General features: G+C 32.5%; 2 protein-coding genes across 2 annotated transcripts; one reads left to right on the top strand and one right to left on the bottom strand.

Moving 5' to 3' along the window:
* Positions 1 to 1,644: 1,644 nt before the first annotated feature.
* On the bottom strand, positions 1,645 to 11,863 carry LOC131937855 (glucosamine-6-phosphate isomerase 1). Its single transcript, XM_059295549.1, has 6 exons — positions 11,651 to 11,863; positions 10,762 to 10,905; positions 10,366 to 10,467; positions 9,822 to 10,004; positions 8,554 to 8,738; positions 1,645 to 3,315 (listed from the first exon to the last, which is right to left on the bottom strand). The coding sequence occupies exons 2-6, from the start codon at positions 10,883 to 10,885 to the stop codon at positions 3,082 to 3,084; spliced, it is 828 nt and encodes a 275-aa protein (XP_059151532.1). The 5' UTR covers positions 10,886 to 10,905; positions 11,651 to 11,863; the 3' UTR covers positions 1,645 to 3,081.
* Positions 11,864 to 12,552: 689 nt separating this feature from the next.
* Positions 12,553 to 21,380, top strand: LOC131937851 (mitochondrial disaggregase). The gene is made up of 16 exons (XM_059295534.1): positions 12,553 to 13,277; positions 13,795 to 13,846; positions 14,139 to 14,225; positions 14,831 to 14,934; positions 15,922 to 16,050; positions 16,187 to 16,284; positions 17,002 to 17,116; positions 17,758 to 17,835; positions 18,136 to 18,191; positions 18,341 to 18,385; positions 18,592 to 18,753; positions 19,334 to 19,490; positions 19,642 to 19,715; positions 19,955 to 20,074; positions 20,361 to 20,465; positions 20,928 to 21,380. Exons 1-16 carry the CDS (start codon positions 12,971 to 12,973, stop codon positions 21,168 to 21,170), a joined length of 1,932 nt encoding a protein of 643 aa, XP_059151517.1. The 5' UTR covers positions 12,553 to 12,970; the 3' UTR covers positions 21,171 to 21,380.
* Positions 21,381 to 22,187: the final 807 nt, after the last annotated feature.

The raw sequence follows: 22,187 nt of genomic DNA, 5'->3' as shown, positions 1-22,187 counted from the left end.
CTCTAACAAACACAAGCCGTTGAGAGGTGGAACAGCTGTCCAGCAACTCATCCATTGCAATTGAAAAATGGCGAAACTTGCTAGCATTTTTCGCTATTTGAGTAAAACTGTTTTCACCAATGTCTGCAATACGGCAGACAATGGTGTTTGCATTTCAAATTGTTTTCACATTTTCAAATCGTTTTCACTGTTCTAGCAAAGTTTTTCAACCTCCTCCAACAAACATTTTTTTCCGTGGACAAAAGATCTCCGCGGGCCTGATGAGATGACATCGCGAGCCGTAGCTAGGAGACCCCTGCCATAGAGCATAGGGCGAATCGGTCCAACCTTTTACCGTCTGCGGATCGCCTTTGAAAGGGAAAATGTAAAAGCAAGCCGCGTATTTTTTTCTTTTACCTTTTAGGCTTAACAGTACTTAACATATTATAAAATAAAATAATCTATTCAGTTGTATGAATATGTATAGAACTACAATGAAACAACTGCTGAAAGAAAGTATAAATGCCATAAGACCGTCCACTAATATCTATATGGCAAAATAACGTTATACAATATACATTATGATTTATGCATCGTCAGAAAAAAAATCATACACAACGCCCCACCCCCAATGAAATCACACTTTAGCCATATTAAGTAGATTATATTATATTATGGTTCTTTGGTTCCAACACGAACCAAATATAAGTGCAATGAAAAGGGGTCCATACATGACGTGTTATTCGTAATTTTATGGTCTGTGATGAGGGGAGGAGGGGAGTTCAGATGGTGTGACGTCACACTTTTGCAATATCAAAAAAAGCAATGTTAGAAAACGAATTTTAGCCATTTCTCGTTTTAACAAAACTGTTTTGACAAACTGTCATAGAAATTGATTAAAATACTCTATGCTGACAGAGTTTAGAAAACATTTTGGAAAAAAAATATCGATGTCTCAAGAATTTTGAGGGTGGGGGGGGGGGTCATTTTAGGGGGGGGGGGTGTCTGGCTTTTTGTGACGAAGGAGAGGAGGTAAAAATCGTCAAAACAAGCATGACGTCATTTATGGATGACCCCAAAGTGGCGATTCTAAAAACTGCCTTATACAGGCAGTAGTTAAACAATCTGGCTGATTAAAGGTCATCAATAAATGACGTCACGCTTTTGTCGATTTTTACTTCCCCTCTCCACTCCGTCACAAAAAGCCAGAACCCCCCCCCCCCCCCTAAAATGACGTCTTAAAACATCGATATTTTTCCAAAATCTTGACTGAACTCTGCCAACATAGAGCTGACAAGCAACACAATTAGTGCTGTATCTTTTCCCATTCGTGCCTAAGACACATGGGGCAGATGAAGTAGAGTTAATGTTTCTGTGACCTCAGTATATAGGGGACTCTGGCCAGTACTATACCCATCAGAGCTAGTACAGTTGGACTCCAGGTGGGGTGTGTGTGGAAGCAGCTGATTAAAGTATATAGATTTTATATTTATTTTATTTCCCCTGGGACTGGGGAGGTGCTGCTCTTTGGGGTCGGGGGAGCATAAAGAGTTGCCTGAAAGAAACTGGTTTGACCCATGACTGGTCTTTTTCCTAGTTGCTAAAGTATTTAATGCACACAAATTATAAATGATTAACAAGTAGCAAATGAAAAATAGTTTTTTTTATTGTTTTCAAATTAAAAGAAAATAGAGAATGTAAGGCTGATTACATGGAGTCAACAACTTTAGTTGAAATATCACTAACACTGCCATATTAGGGATGTGCACATATAACCAATGATCTGATTTCCATAATTCTAAGCATTAGTTTGTGTAGTAGGACTACCAAATAGTCATGACTTTGGGGAAGGGTAGTTGTTTAAAATGTTAACTAGAGGGGTTATGGTCCAAGGAAACATGTTTTATATGAGGTAGGGCTTTAGTAAAAACTGTCAAATTTCAATATGTGCACCATCCATTATTATGCCCAAATATTTTACTGTAAGTAAATAATAATAATAATAATACAATTTTCTTCTAGCAAAAACTACATGTATTAATATTCAAAATCAACTTGATTCATGACATGTGATATATATGACATTGAAAATACATGATAAAAAATGCACAAGAAAAAGAGAAATGACTGATCCATTTAAAAAAAAAACAACTGCTAGATGTTGCAGATCTATTTTATGAATAACTGTTACTTTAACTCTACAGACTATACAATTCAGGAAAAAAATGTAAACTAAATAAGATATTGTCAGCACTACATGCTGCAATGAATAAAAGAAAACTAGCTAGAATAGATTAGAATAGAGTATTGAGGTTGGTGGATTTTAGAGCAAAAAATTACTTTGTGGAGTTAAACATATAAAAATATCTAATAAATGCAATTTTATAAAATTATGCAGCTTTGGTTACAAAAACTACTTTTTTAATAATATAAACAACTAGGGAGGGAATAGTATTTATACCAAGTTGTATATAGATCTAGTTTGTGGCAGTAAAAAGTAGAGTGCAAGATTATATCACTTTAGAAAGTCTTTACTGATTACCAACAAGTTCATGAAGAATCGCCATAAACGATCTTTTGTATGTGATAGAGTGTAATATATTTTTAATATTTTAATATATAAGCTTTAAATAGTTAAAAACCTAATACATCTGGTTTTAGTATTCCGGAGACAGTGCAGTAAGCTAAATATTTACACATCTCACATACTTTTTTTATGGAATGTTAAAATCTGTTATTAAGGCTTAATACGTTAACCTTGTATACTTTCAAATGTTAAACATTTAATATAATAATTACGAAACTGCTTAGTTAATTACCAATATTTTACTGCAACTATTAATTATGCTGTAATTTAAAAAAATAAATTTCATGTTAAACGTTTTTTCCCTACTTAATATAAATTTTTGTCTGTAATTTGCAGTCTATATTTCTGTCTACATTCACAGCCATACAAATTACAATTCATAAAAAAAGATATATTGGGACATAAATATTCTTTCCCTGTTACAAAGAGGCTTGCTTTAAATTACAGTATTGTGATGCAGCCTGTTCAATGTTTTATAAAATAGGTTTTGGTAGGCAAGAGTGCATTTCTTGAGATTAATCAACCTTTACAACTCCAGGTTCTTCTACCAGCTTGTTATGAATCTGCATTAAACCTTTGAAATATTTTACCGTCCTGACTCTCAACTCCATGGTGGCGTCCTCATCACAAAGAAAAATGGCCCTTGGATGTTGCTGGAAGGCTGAGACTGTCCACATATGGTTGACACCTTCCTCTATTGCTTTGTGCAGAGCAAAAGCTTTATGGGCACCAGTTATCAAAATCATAACCTGAAAAAGTTAAGATTTCTAAATTATATTTGATTAGCAGGCCCTACTTGAACATGAGTTTTATAAAGGTAAAATAAAAATGGCTTAAAATTGTAACAAAATGTTTGGAAAAAAGGTGTATCAAGTGTAGTATGCTGTTTATTGAGGAATGTAAAATAATCTAATAAAAATAATATCACATTAGTCTTACACTGTGTTTACACTGGTGACGTGTATATTATACATGTCGAGAAAAAACTTGCAAATATACATGTTCAGTGGGGAAAAATGTTTTTATATAATACATTTTTCTAGACATGTATAGTATATGAGCCGGCCCGCGGCATAACATACGCCGCTATTTAGTTGTTGTTTTTTCTACTTTTCAGTAATTCATAATTTGTGAATTCGACAGTACCAACGCTGACACTGAAAATATTTCTTTAAAACACTATAAGTAGCTCGTTAAGGACCATAACCCCCCCCCCTTCCTCCCCCCCCCCCCCCCACGTTTAAAATCGTTTCAAACTAAATTATCTGCCCCTAATAGCCGTCACTAAACCCGACTCCACGAAGGTAAACATAGCGTGAACCACAGCTCACTAAGACCATGTAGGGGTGGGGATGGTAGGGAGCGCGTTTACAGCTTGTTTTCTAGCGTCTCCCAGAAGAGAATTATATATATATAGACATGTTGCAAGTGTAAACTCTGTGTCAGTCTATCTTGCTGAGTGAAACAAGTAAAATTTAATTGATTAATGTAAAACCTCCCAAAAAACTATAGATTATAAACTAAATAAATTGTGTGGGTTTTACATTAATGACGCTAACTAAAAAAAAATTCCTTCACTGTCATCACATCACTTGTCCACGTTTTTATAATTTGAATTTTTCTTAATTTGACTAATTTATGAAAATAATACCATATTTCAATATGTTTAGGGTTGTTTAAAAAAATATGAAGACTGTCACAGACTGTATTATTATGTATCTTTATTATATTGTGTTTTGCATGAATGAAGAGTACCTGGCTAGCGGAAGGACTGTCTGAGCGATCGTCATGTGTTTTTTCATGTTTTTGGGTGAGATCGCTCATGTACGTAAGGGGAGAGAATGGACCGTATAAAAGGGAGAGCAAAAGGTGAACGGGTGTTGTGTGCTAGGACTTGGGACTTGAACTGTGGCAGTGAATGTAAGATGTCTCCATGACTTGGAGTTGTGACTGTGACTGTACTTGTTGAGTATCTTCTAATATGGATTTACCATGAATAACTATGGATTTATCATTCTCACTGTATATAGTGTAAATAAAGTCATCATTTGAAGTTGCCACTATTGCTTGTATTCCTGTGTGAAAACTAACCCACAACAACAAAGAATTCATGTTGTTACATATGGTGTCAGAAGTGGGATCTACTGTTACGTTGTCAGAAGCAATTGAAGACGTGCTGTTACATTATTATCAGAAGTGATTCAAGTAGCTGATACATTATTGTCAGAAATGGTCAACATTTGTTACTTTTTTGTTGGCTGAAGTGGACGTATACTCAAGTTGTTACACTGATGTTGTTACATTGATGGATTAGATTGAAGTCAGAAATCTTCAACGAAGTTACAGTGTTACCACAAGTGATCAAAGAATTGTCACATTATTATTGTAAGCAGTTTTCAACATTTTTGAAGTGGTCTTCCACTGTTTGCCAGTGAACAACGCTGGTATATCAACTGTTCAAGTTTTTTCTATATGGATTAGCTGTTCAAGTTCTTCTACTGTGGATGAGCAGATCTAGTTTATTAATTGTAAACTGTTCCTAAAGATGTCTTATCTAAAACTGGACAAATTTCTACTCTGTAACAGGCTACTAGAACTATTTTGAATTTTTTCAACTTTTTGGAATCAACAAAGTGAACTATTTTTGGACGTATATATGTACTATGAACTTTTCTTGGATTACCAGATGTCTGTAATCAACTGAACAAAGCCAGAATACAAGAAAGGGTATTGGTAAATTAATTAACACTTACCTATTGTTAACTAATGAATTTATATTTTATGTCATAAATAGAAAATATATCAAAATGTTATGTTTTGAAGAATATCTAGCACTAGCGAGGGCGCAAGGCATTAAGAAGATGAAGAAGCAGATAGCCTGGGCAAACACTCGATTTGACAGAGACATAGAAAAAGCATTAGAAGCATGGGACGAAGAAACAGGACGACCCCGACTAGCTCATGGAAAAGCAATGAGAGAATTAGATGATGTGATAGAAATAGTGTGTAATAGATCAAGAGCTATTACAGACATGCAAAAAGAAGAAGACATTTCAGAAGTAGATAAAGCAGAGGAGACTGTACAACTAAAAGGAAAGCGAAAAAAAAGAAACAGAAAACAGGGAGCAGATAAAAGGGCTGAAACTTTGGAAAAACAAGTTGGCCTACATGAACTAGTATATAAACAAGAACTATTAGAAATGAAAGCTATAACAGACACAAATGAACCAAAATTAGAAAGTGAACAGACAGAATTTAAAGCAGAACTTGAAGAAGTAAATATTGGCAACCTTTGGAATGAAGAACAGAGTAACATAGTCCAGGAAGAATTGCAACTCAAGGAAAAAACAGAGGTTGAACTTAATAATGATTTAAAGGTGACAGATACATTAGTATGTCTTAAGATTGACTCTTTATTGAATGATATGCAGGTACACGAGAATATTATTGAAAGTTGTATCGTAAGTCCATCAGAGAATGGCAGTCAACAAGAAACAAGTCCATCAGAGAATGGCAGTCAACAAGAAACAAGTCCATCAGAGAATGGTAGTCAAAATGATTTAATAAGCCCATCAGTGAATGGCAGTGATGATTTAATAAGTCCATCGGAGAATGGCAGGAATCATGATAAACTAATGATGATTAATGAATCAGTGAACTTAATAAGCCATAATGAAGAGAATGTACCTATTGAGGAGTTACTTAAAAAATTGGAGTCAAACTATAAAGAAGATATACTAGAACTCAAGAATAAATTTAACAAAGAAATGAAGAAATTAACCCAGAAATTTATGTGTGAACTAGAATCAATAAAGAAGCACAAGGAAGTTAAGAAAGATGAAAAAATATCTACAAACTACAATGTCAATAAATTACAAACTGACAGTAAAAGAAACGTATCAAACTATGAATACGGTCACCATGTTAATAAAGATGCACAGAATGAAAGTAAAAGAAATGTAGCAAACTATGAATACAGTCAACATGTTAATAAGAATGTCATTAATGTCATTAATGCACAGAATGAAAGAAAAAGAAATTTAGCAAACTATGAATACAGTCACCATGTTTATAAGAAGCCAAAATCTAGATGTTTTTACTGCGGAAAAACAGGTCATTACCAAAACCAATGTTGGCATAGGTTGGCAAATCAGAGAAGAAACAATTATGTACAAAGAAAGTCATGTGGGAAATATAGTAATTTAAGAAAGAATATATCATGTTCTAATGAAAGATACCGAAGCAAGATGTATTATGAAAGGCCAAAGCAATGCCATAATATTTATATTGAGTTGGTTGATGAACCAAACCAACATACACAAAGCAAGATAACCACTGACGTTGTTCAGAAACCAGAGGAGAATATTAAAACAAATGAAGTAACACAAGTTACACGAAATCTAGGAAATGATTATGGTAGCACAGCTAAAAGCTACAATTTGAAGGAGAGATGGCATACAGGTCATCGTCAACTGCACGAGAACGATTACTCATGCTATAGAGGATGCTAAGATAAATTATCAATTGACAGTTTATTAATATTATACAGTCTGTAACTGTAATATATAAATATCAAATAATGTGTTTGAGTAAACATAAATTGTGTACTATATCTAAAGAATGTAAACTGTATTATGTTAAACCTATTCTATACTATTAATTAACAGGGAATAATGTATAAAGTAAAAGTTAGAGACTATTTATTCCGCATAACAATAAGACGGAAGTCTCAATGATGAATTGTGTATTAGTCATTACCTGTGGAAGGCAGGAATGTGATTGTGTTGTGACCTAGATGTCTGAAATGGGTCAACTAGGGGAGACAAAGTATATTACTCATGCGTGGTAATAACATGCCATGATGATAAGGTTGTTTTTTACTACATAGGATATAATTATTTAATTCATGAGTTGAGTTAAGTCTTTAAGTATTTTAACTATGTGTTATGTTTTGAAATTAAGTCCTGTACCAAATTAGTTTGGTATATTATTTATCCCAACTGATGTAGTTCTTTTATACTACAGTTACTGGGTAATTGAAATGTTTTTTTTCTCCTATGTGAATGTATATTGATGCATTAAATATTACATATAATGCTTGTACATTTAAAGTTTTTGTTCAAAACACTGACATATTTTAATTATCACTGATATAGTCACTACATACTGTTGTATTTGTATGCACTATAAATTTATGACTACAAGTGCTTAGTCTAAAATGAATATATTTTACTCTACTTTGAATTGTACACAATTTTTTGTTGTCTGGCACATGATCCTGCCCTACCAATACTGTATTTATAAATTTTGTTGTCTGGCACATGATCCTGCCCTACTAATATTGTATTTATTAATTTTGTTACACAAAATTTTATTCGAAGGGGGGACGTGTCACAGACTGTATTATTATGTATCTTTATTATATTGTGTTTTGCATGAATGAAGAGTACCTGGCTAGCGGAAGGACTGTCTGAGCGATCGTCATGTGTTTTTTCATGTTTTTGGGTGAGATCGCTCATGTACGTAAGGGGAGAGAATGGACCGTATAAAAGGGAGAGCAAAAGGTGAACGGGTGTTGTGTGCTAGGACTTGGGACTTGAACTGTGGCAGTGAATGTAAGATGTCTCCATGACTTGGAGTCGTGACTGTGACTGTACTTGTTGAGTATCTTCTAATATGGATTTACCATGAATAACTATGGATTTATCATTCTCACTGTATATAGTGTAAATAAAGTCATCATTTGAAGTTGCCACTATTGCTTGTATTCCTGTGTGAAAACTAACCCACAACAACAAAGAATTCATGTTGTTACAAAGACTAAAATTTGAAATTTAAATGTAAGGGCTATATAATAACTTATAAGCATTCAGAATGTTATATTAAATGTCTGGATATCCACGTGGACCCAGGCCCCTATCCTGTTTGGCTGGTGTTTGATCCTCTCTGTTTAAAGTAATTTTAATATTTTAGACTAAAAACCTTACCTCATCAGCATCCATGACAGTTCCTACTCCAACAGTGAGAGCTTGTTTGGGGACCTTAGAAAGATCATTGCCAAAGAATCGTGCATTGGCCTGTATAGTTTCTTGAGCCAGAGTTTTAACTCGTGTGCGAGATACTAAGCTTGAGCCTGGCTCATTGAAAGCAATGTGGCCATCAGGTCCAATGCCTTTAAAATGAAATTGCATAAACTTTTACCAAAATACATTTTTAAATAAAATGTTGAGATAAAAATGACCTTTAAAGGTTAAAATATTTTGTGCACAAAATGTGACCATATACTTTTTTTGGTGCACTGTCAAAACAGCCTCGACAAAAGGGCCCTGAGATAAAGGCTCCTGACAAATGGACTCCCAACATATTGGCTCCCAACAAATGGGCTCATGACATATTGGATCTTGGCTAATGGGGTCACAATATATTTAACTTCCCACAAAATAACTCCAGACAAAATGGCTCCAGACAAAAAAAATTGCATGACCACTTTTGGCATAGATGCAATCATTTTATCTAACCCACCAACAATATGTAGGGTATCTGTGCTACCACCTTCACCTTTTTTAAATAGCTGAATAAAAAACTTCATAAACCAACAACAATTAATAAGCAAATCGCTGAGATCTAAACAGCAATGTACCAGTAATTTTAAAATTTTGAAAATGTTTTATTAACCCCAGTGAAGACCTGTTGCAAGCATGCATAAAAGTTTAAATGTATGATCTACATGATGTTCACAAGATAAATTACATTTTGTTTTGATGACCTACAAGCATACTGATGATAACTGTACTGTGTGGACCTCTCTCCCCACGCAATGAGTTAGAACAGCACAAAACCCCAAAACTAACTCATTAGATGGACATCATAAAATTAGATGACACTAAAACTTAAAAACATACCATTTCTTATACTAGATATAATGTAAAAATAAGCTACAATTGTTGTATTATATTTAAGGGTTTGGTTAAGCTAACACTGAAACGCATTCTACTGGCACTGTACTGACAGAGGTCCATTTGCCCTGAGTCTTAATGACTGCAGCCCTTTTGTGGGGAGCCAAAGTGTCGGGAGCCTAATGATTAAAGCTTATTTGGGAGCCTATTTGTCTGTAGTCTTATTGAGGGGAGTTCTTTTTTTGGGAGCCTATATATTAGGTTCAATTTGACTGGGGCTATTTGTTGGGGACATTTAGTCACAAAATAGAAACTATCTGTTTAAAAATATAATCTTGCAAAGCTTTTGTCCTAAATACCTCCAATAAACAGCCTGATTCCTCCAGCCTCTGTGATTTTAATTTCATAGTCAACACATTCTTTTTCCAAATCTGCAGCATTACCATCAAGAAGGTGTGCATTTTCTGGTTGTATATCAATGTGTTTGAAAAAGTTTTCCCACATAAAGGAGTGATAGCTCTCTGGGTGTTCCCTTGGCAAAGCTGAATTTCAAAAGAATAATTGGTCAATAAGACATCACAGATAATACTTCATAATTTCATCGCACAGAGAAGCCATTGTGGTTATCTATGTGTCTGTTGTTTATATCGGACTAGTAAATTAATGAAAAAGTGTATGGACTTGACCACAATGGTTTGGTGTATAATACCAAGAAAAAACAGTTGTAAGCTCCAGCCTATAACTTAGAAAATAATTGCTTTATTGATGTGTACACATTATAAGTTAAAGTAAAAAAACAAACAAAAAACACTAGAATGCTATTCATGCACTTTCCTACATATGTTTGGTACCTGCATTTCAATAGTATTTTAAACAATTTCTCTATTATTTTGACAAACTTACCTACATACTCATCCATGTTGAAAGTTTTAACATACTTAAATGACAATTTGCCAGCTTTGTGGAATTCAATAAGTTTGCGATACATTCCTAGAGGGGTACTTCCTGTATGAGTTTTAAAATAATATTTGTGATTTAATTCAAATTTCTCACAACAGGTAATAGATATTACGCTGTGAAATATAAATAGAACAAATTCATAAAGCTGGACAGCATGCATGTATGTCTTACATAGCTGGACAGTATAAATCTATGTCCTATACAGCTGGACAGAATGCATGTGTGTTATATACAGAGATTCAAATGTTTCGAGGCTTTAATCATGCTATACATTACAACACATTCTAATGCTGATACAATCAACCAGCATTATAATAATTATAATCAAACTACATTTACCTGTTGGAAGACCAATAGTAAAATACTTGTCTGGGCCAGGGTTAAAAGAGATGATTCTCCTTCTAACATATTTTGCTGCCCACTCAGACACCTGATCATAATTATCATGAATTACGAGCCTCATTTTGGGCAGCACAGTTTAACCTAAAAACAAATTAAGCAACGCTTGAAAAACATAGCAATTGCTGCTCATAAAAATGTGAAGTTAATTTCTAATATATCAGTAAAAACTTAGTTCATTTATTTTCATGTAGGTATCTATATGCAGCTAGAGAATAGTATTCCGAGGGGTGTGCATCAAGGAATTAGAGAAAGAGACATGGTTTGACCATGCAGCATTATCCCTCTCTCTGGACCTTAGCCTGTTTAATCAAAAGAAATGCAAAAATATGCCATATATAAATACTTTGGGTCTGTTAGATCTCCAAATATAAATCTAAATGCCTGAACTGAATGTATTTAGTGCACATAAGCATAATCCAAAAAAGTGCTAGATTCTGCTTAATTTTTTTTCTTCTCTTTTCTGTTTGTTTATGCAAGGTGTTGCATGCAAAATTACAACGCCCCATCCACAATTTCTATTTATATTAGGTTAGATTACAGATCTAGGTGCATCAAATTGGCCAAAGCTAGTAATGTGAAAAAAAGTTGCCTCATTTTAAGACTTTAATAGAAGTAAATTGTGATATATTTGTGTCAAATATTATAGATAACTGAATAATAAACAAAAACCAATGGCTAAATAAATATATAAAATATAAAGGACAGAAATTAAATTAACCAGATCTACTTACTTACTACTTACTTATTACTTAGTACTTACAACTACTTTTATAATATTATTAATATTATGTCTTTCAACTTTACTTTAACTTCAAACTTTACTTACTAGAACGCTAGAATCTAGTATAGAATGCTCTCTCTACTTCTTTAAAGTTCACTCGAGAACTTTAACCCTCTTAGCTTGAGACCAAGACCTGATACTGATAAGATAAGAAGGACAAGGGAATAGAACACTAGGCTATCTAACTCAACTGTACGGGAGTTAGCACTAAACATGTCTTGTTTACTTCTTGATCAAATATTCACGTGATCATGTGACAACTTAATTTAGACACAGAGGTCATAAGGTCAAGACTAAGGTCAAGACTTGGCAACAAGGTTGCCATATTAATTTTTTATAAAAATTTAAACCAAACGCACTAAGGCCTAGCCATCTTTAAATTTGATTAGATTTTACATTTAGAGAAATAATGTATTTAATTTGTTTTTGAAACAAACATTGTAAATAATGAGACTAAATAATCACCATAACCCCCCTCCCCCCAAAAAAAACAACCCCACAACAAAACAAAGAATGACTTTTTTGCTGATATTTTTCAAAACTAAACTTTTTCTAGTAGATCTACGCCTTTCCCATTAAACCAAACACTCATACTCCTATAATAATTAATATGCCTTTTTATAGGAACCCCCCCCCCACTTCTGAACCACAACACACTTAGACAGGCTTGCTACAAAAATGTTTTTATGCCGAAAACTTCTGGCATTATCTGGCAGTTAGTTCCCAACAAATTTAAAAACTCATGTAGGCTTAGGCCAACGTTCTATACATATAAATTATAGATACTAGCTTAGTAATGAAAGTTTACATTGAAACATCAACACATGTTTAAAAAAATATAATTATATTATCTGGAATACCACACACACACTCAGTCTCAGTACACTACGTCTAAAACTTGACATCACAAAAAGTAGCTAGATTTACATCTAGATCTAGACTAGGCTAGTAGGCCTAACTCAAACTGCCTTAACTAGACTCTAGTATTAGTAACACCATGTGACTATATTTCATGACTATCAAAGTATCACCATTAGATCTAGATCTAGTATTAAATCTATATAAACGATTAAGCCCGATTCTAGAATAATCTAGACTAGATCTACCTTTGATTTGTGTACTCATGTACTCGATTAGACCTCTAGATCTAGATCTAGAGAATCTTAATCTAATTTTTCTTCTCTAAAAACTCAAAATACTACTAAAACGATTATTGAAGTTTATAAAAATATATCATGAAAATGAAAGTAATATTAATTAACTATTTACTACTAATTTTACGAAACTATAAAATGCGATGCAATACAGTTACGGTAATGTTTACAGTCTAGAGTCTATAATATAGAAATCTAGATCTACTACAACATGGCCGTTAACATAAGTAGACAGCTTTACAAAGTAGTGAAAAAACACATTTTTTTGCCTAAACATCACCTAAATCATAAAACAGTTGAATTTCATGGGTCAAGTAATGTGTATAAATACCTTTTCAACATCTCGCGTTATACGCAAACTACTATTTCGAAACGTTCGTCAAAAATTTGGTCAAGCGCAGTTGTTTCTTTACTAACGTCATTGGGATTATTTGGATCTGGAGTAATGAGGCTCAATGTATCAGTTTTTGGAAATGGTGTAACACCCGTTGACTTGTCGTCTTCAAATCTTTCATTAGGTAGTTCTACATAGAATCCATAGATCTAGATTAAGTTTAGTTTAGCCTATAAACTACTAGATCTATAACTATAAACTATGTTTTTATTTATTTGGATGCAAACAATAAATGAATTCAAATGCCATAAAAATAAATTAATGTTTAGCTGAAATGTTTGAACATGATTTTTGGTTTTGGAAACTATCTCATAGTCATAGAGTCTAGGTTATATTAATTATTATTAATTCATAATTATTTTGCCAGATGAAGAAATCACACGACAGGCACTTAAGTCATCCCCCCCCCCTGAAAAAATAAAAACATGCTTTTTTTCAATCAATATGCAATGTTTCTAACATATTGAGTTGTTTCCCTTTTAGAAAGGGATATAACTAAATAAAAATATAAACCATTAAAAATAACTGCAAGTCTGGCATAATTTTTGTAAGTCCAACTTATGCTTAGGTGCATTAGTATATTTTTGTGATGCACTATTTAATGTTACATAACATTATGCAACCAATCTATTTGAAAACAGATGATGCCTTATTAACAGCGTGCAGGCTTGGGAGAGTTTCGGAAGTTGCTAAGTAGGTATTAATAAGTTTAAGGATATCTTTTAATAAAAGGATACATTTACTAATGAAAGCTAATGTAGGCCTAAATGAAAAACTTACTAGTGAATATTATAAATGGAAATATCAGAGAAATTGATTATACAAGACTTTGAAAAATAGTTCATATACTCTAATGTAGTAAAGTCATGCTAGTAAGTAAAATTACACCACATAATTGCTTTTCATTTTTCAACATTCATCTTTTTTGTAGCCCTAAAGATAAAGAATACTAAAGAGTTTTCATTGTATATTTTTGTGTGCGTAGATTACTGAAACTTGGAGCTGAAGTCAACAAATGTCATGAACTGGGATGGACACCTCTCCATGTTGCTGCAGTTAACAAAAAATCAGAGTATGTCTATGCCCAATTGATACCACTCATCTTTAATGAAAAAAATATCTTTAAACTTTCAAGTTCAAGGCCTGTTTATATCTATCTATATATATAATTCTCTTCTGGGAGACGTTAGAAAACAAGCTGCAAGCGCCTCCTTGCAGTCCCCTCTCTTTCTCTCTATCACTATCACTACCACCCCCACATGGTCTGGTGAGCTGTGGTCACGCTAAATATTTACAAATCGTAGAGCCGGGTTTAGTGACGGCTATTAGGGGCAGATAATTTAGTTTGAAACGATTTTAAACTTACAGGAGGTAAATAAGAGGAGGCTGCTTTCACGTGGGGGGGGGGGGGGGGGAGGGGTTTAGTGTTTTAAAGCAAATATTTTCAGTGGCAGCATTCGTACTGTCGAATTCACAAATTATGAATTACTGAAAAGTAGAATAAACAACAACTCAATAGCGGCGTATGATACACCGCGGGTCGGCTCGTTATATTTATTTGAGAACACAAAGCATTTATCATTTCTTCAATCATATGTTTTTGTGCTCACAAATTACACTGTATGCTATTTAAAAAAATTGTGTAGGTGTAAGTTAATTTGAACTGTTTTTTTCCAGAATTGTAGCCTTGCTTTTACAATCAGGAGCAGATCCTAATTGTTTGGATGAATTTACAACTGTTGCACTAAAGGCCAAAGAGAAACAACTAAATAGTTTGCACGGTGAGCATGTTTAAAAAAAATTTAAGTTACACTACACAGAGAGTTGAGAGAGTGAGAGGCATTCATTTTTACAATCTTTTTTTTAACTGGCTTCCTAATACTGAATGCTTTTTACTTAAAAATTTTAAAGTATTTAAAAAATAATTTTTTATAACAAGCTTCTATTATGTATTGACTAAAATTACTAAAAAGAAGAAAATAAATGATTTTCTTTGACAAATAAATAATAATGCACCACTATTAAAATACCTAGCATCAACAATGGACTCCGTTATAACAAAAAGCATGGGTTAATTTTAACATTTTAGTAAGGGTATTTGTTATAAAGTGTGTAGTTTTAGTATTAGTATTAGTATAAAAGTAGTTGAGTGCGAATGAATATTGGTGCACATTAATAATGAATGTATGGAAGATAGTGATGTTTGATGTATAATTGTTTTGCTAGGCGGAGAAAATTTAGTTCCTTCTAGGTGTTTAATTAAAGAGAGAGGAACGCTAGATTAGATCTGTGTTAGAGAGGAATGATAAGGAGTTTTGTCTAGGTCATCACAGTGATAGGAAGTCTGATCTAAAGTTTGAAATAACGTCCAGAACTGAATTTTGTTATGTCTTTTCACATTGGAGTCTGGCTGGGTGAATCAGTACTTGGCTGATAAGCTGCAGGCGCTACAGTATTCAAAACTTATTTAAATAGGGGTGCTTTATTATATAGTTAATGAAAACTTTTTGTTTCTTCTTTTTAGCGCATATACAAAAGCTTGTTATTTATAAAGATGAATTTTTAAATATTATTTTTTACATTATGTGAATGAAACACACTGATGTTTTCTGTCATATCATCATAAACACGTAGATTCTATGAGTACCAGTTCGTTTCTTTATTTGTTTCTAAGAGCATTCATTGTCTACTGAAACTGTTTTATTTTAGAACATAATTTTCTGTTACTAACTTTGTGATTAAGACAATTTTGAAAATATTTGTTCCAGTACTACTGACAAGAGAGGAGGAGTTTTCTGATAGACTGAGTAACCGTGCAAACTTTCAAAACTGCACTCCTCTACACTATGCTGTGCTTGTCAATGATGTTGCAAGTGTTAAGCATCTATTAGAGGCTGGTAATAAGTGGGAAATAAATGTAGCTAATAGTTTTTTTATAATGCAATTTCTTAAAATTTCCATATTATTATCAACTGTAATACAGAAGATTTAGTTTGTTGTCAAACTTTGATAAAATATTTCTATTTATGAAAGGAGCTGACCCTACTATAGAAAATGCATTGGGACACCGAGCCATTGAGTATTCTCGAGATAGTGAAGCCCAAAAACTAATTGAAACGTACACTAAGAAGGTAATGCAATTTTAAAATGAATTAAACATTTAAAAGAACATTTTCATAAAATTTAGACTTTAAAATTATGCAGCCTGATTAAGATTTTCTCTGAAAATTAAGACAAGAAAATATACTATAATATATAAGAAGCAATAACATTTAGAATATTTGAAAAAAAAATCAGCCAAGAGATTTTTTCCCTAACATAAAGACTTAGATGACCATATGGATGATTAACTCTTTTCTTAAACCTTGACAACTCATTACAGTTAGACTCAATTACATTAACTTTTCAAATAAATGCTTCAAAGTGTAATTTCTTGTTATTACTTTAAATTACATCATCATTTAAAAAAAATTCAGATGGCGCATTTCATATGGTTTCTAGAAAATTGTGCAATGGAAATATAAACACAAAAACAAATGCACAAAGGTCACAGAAAAGTGCACAAAGTGAAATTTAGGCTATTATAAATACCTTGCAACTTGAGGCTTAAACTAAGATATATTAATTAAGATTACTAAGAAAATGCTTGGAACTTTATAATTCTTGTATACTGGTGGTATATAAATTGCTCAAAATATTTTTTTTTTTCAATTTGGGAAACAGACTATAACTCTTCTATGGTCTGATGGTTTCAGTAGCTTTGAGGGTGTCAAGCATTTAGCTGTTTGAAGATCACATTGTTAAAGTAGTTTAAGAATCTGTATGAGAAATATTTTTTTCTCTGAAAGTTTGTAGAAAAAAAAGCCGCAGAAGAAGCTGAAGAAAGAAGACGATTTCCTCTTGAGAAAAGACTGCAGGAGCACATCATTGGCCAAGAGGCTGCTATAAACACTGTAGCTGCAGGTAATTTTTTAAAAATACGGTACCTTCAATTAAGTTTATTCAAACTAACATCTAATTCACCTGAGGTTACTATTTTGAATTAAGATGGCTTTCTGAATAATATTTAAGTTTTGTTGTTTGTTTTAACTCTTAGCAATGTAAAATCTGCAAATGAAAATTTTAGCCCACATTAACTTTAACGATGTACACATATATTTTTTTTAACAGTTGATATACAGGGTGATTGTATTATTTGAGATTAATGTTTAATTGTATATTCATTCTGTTTAATAAAAACAGTAAATATTTAACCATTAGCTTCAAAAACTCCCTTTGGATAGATTGAAATAAACTTAACAAAACCTTCTGTGTACAGTAGAAATTTGTTGCAATAATAATTCTCTAAAAATGTACATATGATAACCATAAGCCTATGTGTTATCAAAAATACTCTAACTCTAAACAGGAGAATCAATCAACAGTTGTATTGACATTTCTGTTTTTTGAGTTCTTAAAGTTCTTTATTTGTTCAACCAGTTTCCTGGAACTCTAGGATTCAGATTGGACATAATCCCAATTATTTTGAAACACTAGGATCAAATGTAACATGTTAATTATCTTCAATAGTAAAAAAAAAACAACTACAAATTAATACTCCTTAGCTGTGAGGCGGAAACAAAATGGCTGGTATGACGAAGATCATCCTTTGGTGTTTCTTTTTTTGGGATCCTCTGGCATTGGTAATTATTTTCCTCTATTATTGTATTGATCTGCAGCAGCATTTGATTGTAAAGCACATTTGGCAACTTTTAAATGAATGATTTGTTATGTAAGTAACCATTCTATAAATCAAGCCTGGTATGTTATACATATAATAATGTCACTTTAAATTATAGTTTTGTTAAATTTTTCTTTACTGCAATTTTGTAATAAAACAAGTTTACTCTTTTAACATAATTATTTCTACTAAAGAACTTGATTATTACTAGACCTGGTACTACTAGAAAATGATTGAAACGTTTATTTTTAACCAATGTCAGGTAAAACAGAATTGGCCAAGCAGGTATCCCATTATCTTCACAAAGATAAAAAAGAGGTATCAAATGTAACATAATATATAGTAGTATTAGTGTTGTTAATGTAACCAGCATTAGAAAATACAAATGAATTATGTTCTAAGCTGTTTTCACAAAAAATAATATATGAATTTTAAATACAATACTCATCATTTTGTAATTTTCACAGGCTTTTATAAGAATAGACATGTCAGAATACCAAGAAAAACATGAGGTTTGTAACTATTTGTTTTTTCATCCACATTTAACTAAATCTTTAGCTACCTTATAGAACTACCTATATTTCATTTTAAAAACCTATTTAATTAAGTAAAACCTTTAACTTCAACAAAAATTTTTGTGCATGTGAAAGATTGGTAGCCACAAAATTTTACTTTATTTGTGCATGGAGCTATGACCCTGTCCTTCAAATATTGATAGGTTGCTAAATTTATTGGATCTCCACCTGGTTATGTTGGGCATGATGAAGGGGGACAACTTACCAAGGCTCTAAGTAAATGCTCTAATGCAGTTGTGCTATTTGATGAGGTGGATAAAGCCCATCCAGATGTATTGACTATCATGTTACAGCTTTTTGATGAGGTAACTGCTATATTTATAAATTTATAGGAAACTTGAAGTCTTGTGCTATAAATTATAATCGGCAGATGACAGGAAAGAAAAATAATTTATCTTTTAAAATGATTTTCTCTTGTACTCTGATTTTTTTTAAAGATAAAGGATAATTTAAAATGTACACATGAGGCATGTTAAACAGCTGGAGATAAGAAACTTAAATTTAAAATGTTTGTTCCTTCTTCAGTATCATGAGTGTTAAACATTTTGATCAAAAGTTTGACCAAATTGTCATCAATTTTTGAAAATTTATGTTAGCAAAATAAAATCAGGCCAAAAAAAAAAAAAACGTTAATTGTGTAAAAGATTTCTTGCTTAAGCTTAAATCCCTTTAACTACTTTTGTTTAACATTAAATAAGGAAAAGTTAGTTCTGTTGTACTATGCTGGTCTGGGATGTTGGGATTCACATTGAAAAATTATCTAAAAAAGAAATGATTTGTATAATTTATAAGCACTCCACAGTTAATTTTTGTACCAAAAATTTATATGACAAAAATGGAGGATAATCCAATCTTGGTTCCCATGAAAGACTTTTTTTCTGGCAGGGCCGTCTGACTGATGGGAAGGGAAAACTAGTTGAGTGTAAAGATGCAATATTTATCATGACTTCCAATCTTGCCAGTGAAGAGATTGCTGAGCATGCAATTCAGCTTAGACAAGAGGCAGCTGATATGTCTAGGATGAGAGGCACTACCAGTATAGGTTTGTATCTACAGTTAATCTTTAGTTGCTTGTTTGTAGACTGTATTTATTGTATACTGTTTTTTGTACATAACATTTTATGTGAAAATCAAATGACCATTACAAACATAAATAATTGTCACTTAGTATCATTTTATCTACTGATTTATAGAGGATCTTGAGCAAGCTGAAAAAGTCACTATTTCAAGAAATTTTAAAGATCAGGTTGTCAGACCTATACTAAAGGTAGAGTTATCAGTACAGCTGATTTATAGGGAATTTTATAAATACATTAAAATATCTTTAAAATAAGATTTTCATTTTAAAAATTGATGTTTGTAAGTTAATCTATTTCCATCACAGTTCCAAAAACATTTGTAAAAAGTTCATGCCTATCACTTCATGCAGTAATTATATATCCTTATCCATCATGCTTTCTATAACTATTTTTTTCTTAAATTTAAAATAGTTTTATGACATTTCAGCGCAAGTTTCGACGTGATGAATTTCTTGGTAGAATCAATGAAATAGTTTACTTTCTGCCATTTTCTCAGTCAGAACTATCAAAGCTTGTTTCCAAAGAACTTGAGTTTTGGTCACAGAGGGTATGTGATAAATCCTACAGCATTTTCTGTTATAATATTCAGTGGGAAGTATTGGAGCAATTGTAATTTTTTTGGGTGATTAAGATTAAAAAGTCACTATTGTAATCTTATATATTAAAGTAGGCCTATATGAGTGATTTGCCACAGGTCATCTTGATATCAGCCAATTACAGTGTGCTGAAAATAAAATTACTGTAGTTCCTTAAGGCACCTCAACTTGAGTTTGAAAGCATCTGTAAAATGTAAAAGCTTGACAAATTTAAATAATTTAAAAAATTGATTACAGGCAAAAAGTAAGCACAATATTGAACTGCTTTGGGATCATCGAGTTATTGACACATTAGCTGAAGGATTCGACACTCATTATGGAGCAAGGTCAATCAAATATGAGGTAATAAATCAAACTTGATCTATTTTGTTACCTGGCAGTTAAATAAGTATTATATTACATGTTTAACATCTGGATTAAAGCCTTTAATTCTGTTTTAAAATTTTGATTTAATTCTTAAAAATAAAATTCCTAGTCTAGGCAAGGTTTGGGATAATCTCTAAAAAAAAATGTTAGAATGATAGTTTGCTTATTAAATGCATAGCAGTGTAATAAACCTATTAATTTTTGGTTCAGAAATAATTTTTGTTAGCTCATTTTTAACTGTTTTCTGTACACCATATTGTGCTTGTTTTATTTACATTAATTATGTATTTTATATTTAAATAACTACATGGCAATACAGTCAGTCTAACCATTTATCTGAAAGAATAAAGACAAAAAAATCAGTGCACATTAATAATAAGAACAAATTCACTGATCTTAACTAAAAACCAACCTGTGCTTGTGTAAATTATGTTGCAGGTAGAAAGAAGGGTGATCACTCAGCTTGCCATGGCTCACGAAAGACAACTCATTGATAATGGAAGCAAAATTCGAATAACAGTTTCCAAAGGAAATGACCTGCTGGCAAATACCACATCAAATGAGGAAGGTGAAGGGGCAACTATTAAGCTACAATTACTTGAGTCAGCTTCACCTGGAGTGGAAAAATACAAAGATATTATATTAGAGAACACCGACAACCCCTTTTCAATTCCAATGTAGAATTTGAAAATATTTAACTACCATAATCAATTAGTTAATTTTTTTCCCAGAGTTGCCAACTGTACAATTTAACAAAAGCCTTGTCCTTACTTTGTATACAATTTTATCTTTTCATTTTCTAAATATTATATTTTGGTTTTCCCCATCTAATGTTTCTTTAGCATTGCAAAAAAGTATGATTTGGAATAAAATGTGATTTGAAAATGGTAATTAATTTCAGTATATTTTCTATTGCAATGTCTGTTACAAACCTTTTCAACAGTCCAGTCTCAGACATGACCCACTATTGATTTTAGTTCAAGAATTCAGGTTTTCCATACCAATGAATCATTGTCTATTCAGCTAAAAAATGTATAGTGTGTTAATTGTGACACACAACTACAAACCTACCATCTGCCTTCATGGAATAACACTACTGAAATTGTTTTAGACATCTTGGACCAACAGTTTACCAATCAAAGAATTTCTACACATAAGTAGAACATCTCTTTTGGGTGTAGTATTTAAAATAAAATCACTCTTAACATGGAAGTTAAAAACGATCAGTAAAACAGATTTTGTAATCACAACTTTGTGAAGAGAGAATATTCCATAGAATCAATAGTAAGAGATAAGTGTAGGGATGCACTTATGCCCAGCTGTCTTCAACCTAGGAGGAAGTGGCGCTGGGTGGGTCACACACTGCGAAAGGCTCACACAAATGTTACATGCCAAGCGCTTGAGTGGAACCCCCAGGGAAAGCGGAAGAGAGGGCGCCCAAGACAGACCTGGAGGCGGAGTCTTCTTGAAGAACTGAAGCCAATAGGGATGTCTTGGGAGATGTCAAAATTAATAGCCGAGGATAGGAAGAAATGGAAGGAAATGGTGGAGGCCCTATGCTCCATAAGGAGCAAAGAGGACTAAGTAAGTAAGTAAGTAAGTCTTCAACCTACTTTTGAGTATAACAAAATATAATTTAATCATCCACAGCAGACTAACAATTATAAAAACAAAGCAATACACTATTTGATTCTGGTA

This window comes from Physella acuta, unplaced genomic scaffold (assembly GCF_028476545.2).
Source record: "Physella acuta isolate Inbredline_101_S28 unplaced genomic scaffold, ASM2847654v3 ptg000017l, whole genome shotgun sequence".
Classification (NCBI taxonomy): Eukaryota; Metazoa; Mollusca; class Gastropoda; family Physidae; genus Physella; species Physella acuta.
Note: the sequence above shows the minus strand (reverse complement) of the source record. Positions and strands in the feature narration are given on the sequence as shown.

Excerpts from the sequence above, each read along its gene's own strand:
- LOC131937855 (XM_059295549.1), bottom strand. The coding sequence starts at position 10,885 with ATGAGGCTCGTAATTCATGATAATTATGATCAGGTGTCTGAGTGGGCA. Across the intron at positions 10,005-10,365 it reads CAACATGGATGAGTATGTAG|CTTTGCCAAGGGAACACCCA; the intron begins GTAAGTTTGTCA and ends TTTGAAATTCAG. Across the intron at positions 8,739-9,821 it reads AATCAGGCTGTTTATTGGAG|GCATTGGACCTGATGGCCAC; the intron begins GTATTTAGGACA and ends TTCATTTTAAAG.
- LOC131937851 (XM_059295534.1), top strand. The coding sequence starts at position 12,971 with ATGGCCGTTAACATAAGTAGACAGCTTTACAAAGTAGTGAAAAAACAC. Across the intron at positions 16,051-16,186 it reads TAAGCATCTATTAGAGGCTG|GAGCTGACCCTACTATAGAA; the intron begins GTAATAAGTGGG and ends TATTTATGAAAG. Across the intron at positions 18,192-18,340 it reads TTCACAAAGATAAAAAAGAG|GCTTTTATAAGAATAGACAT; the intron begins GTATCAAATGTA and ends TAATTTTCACAG.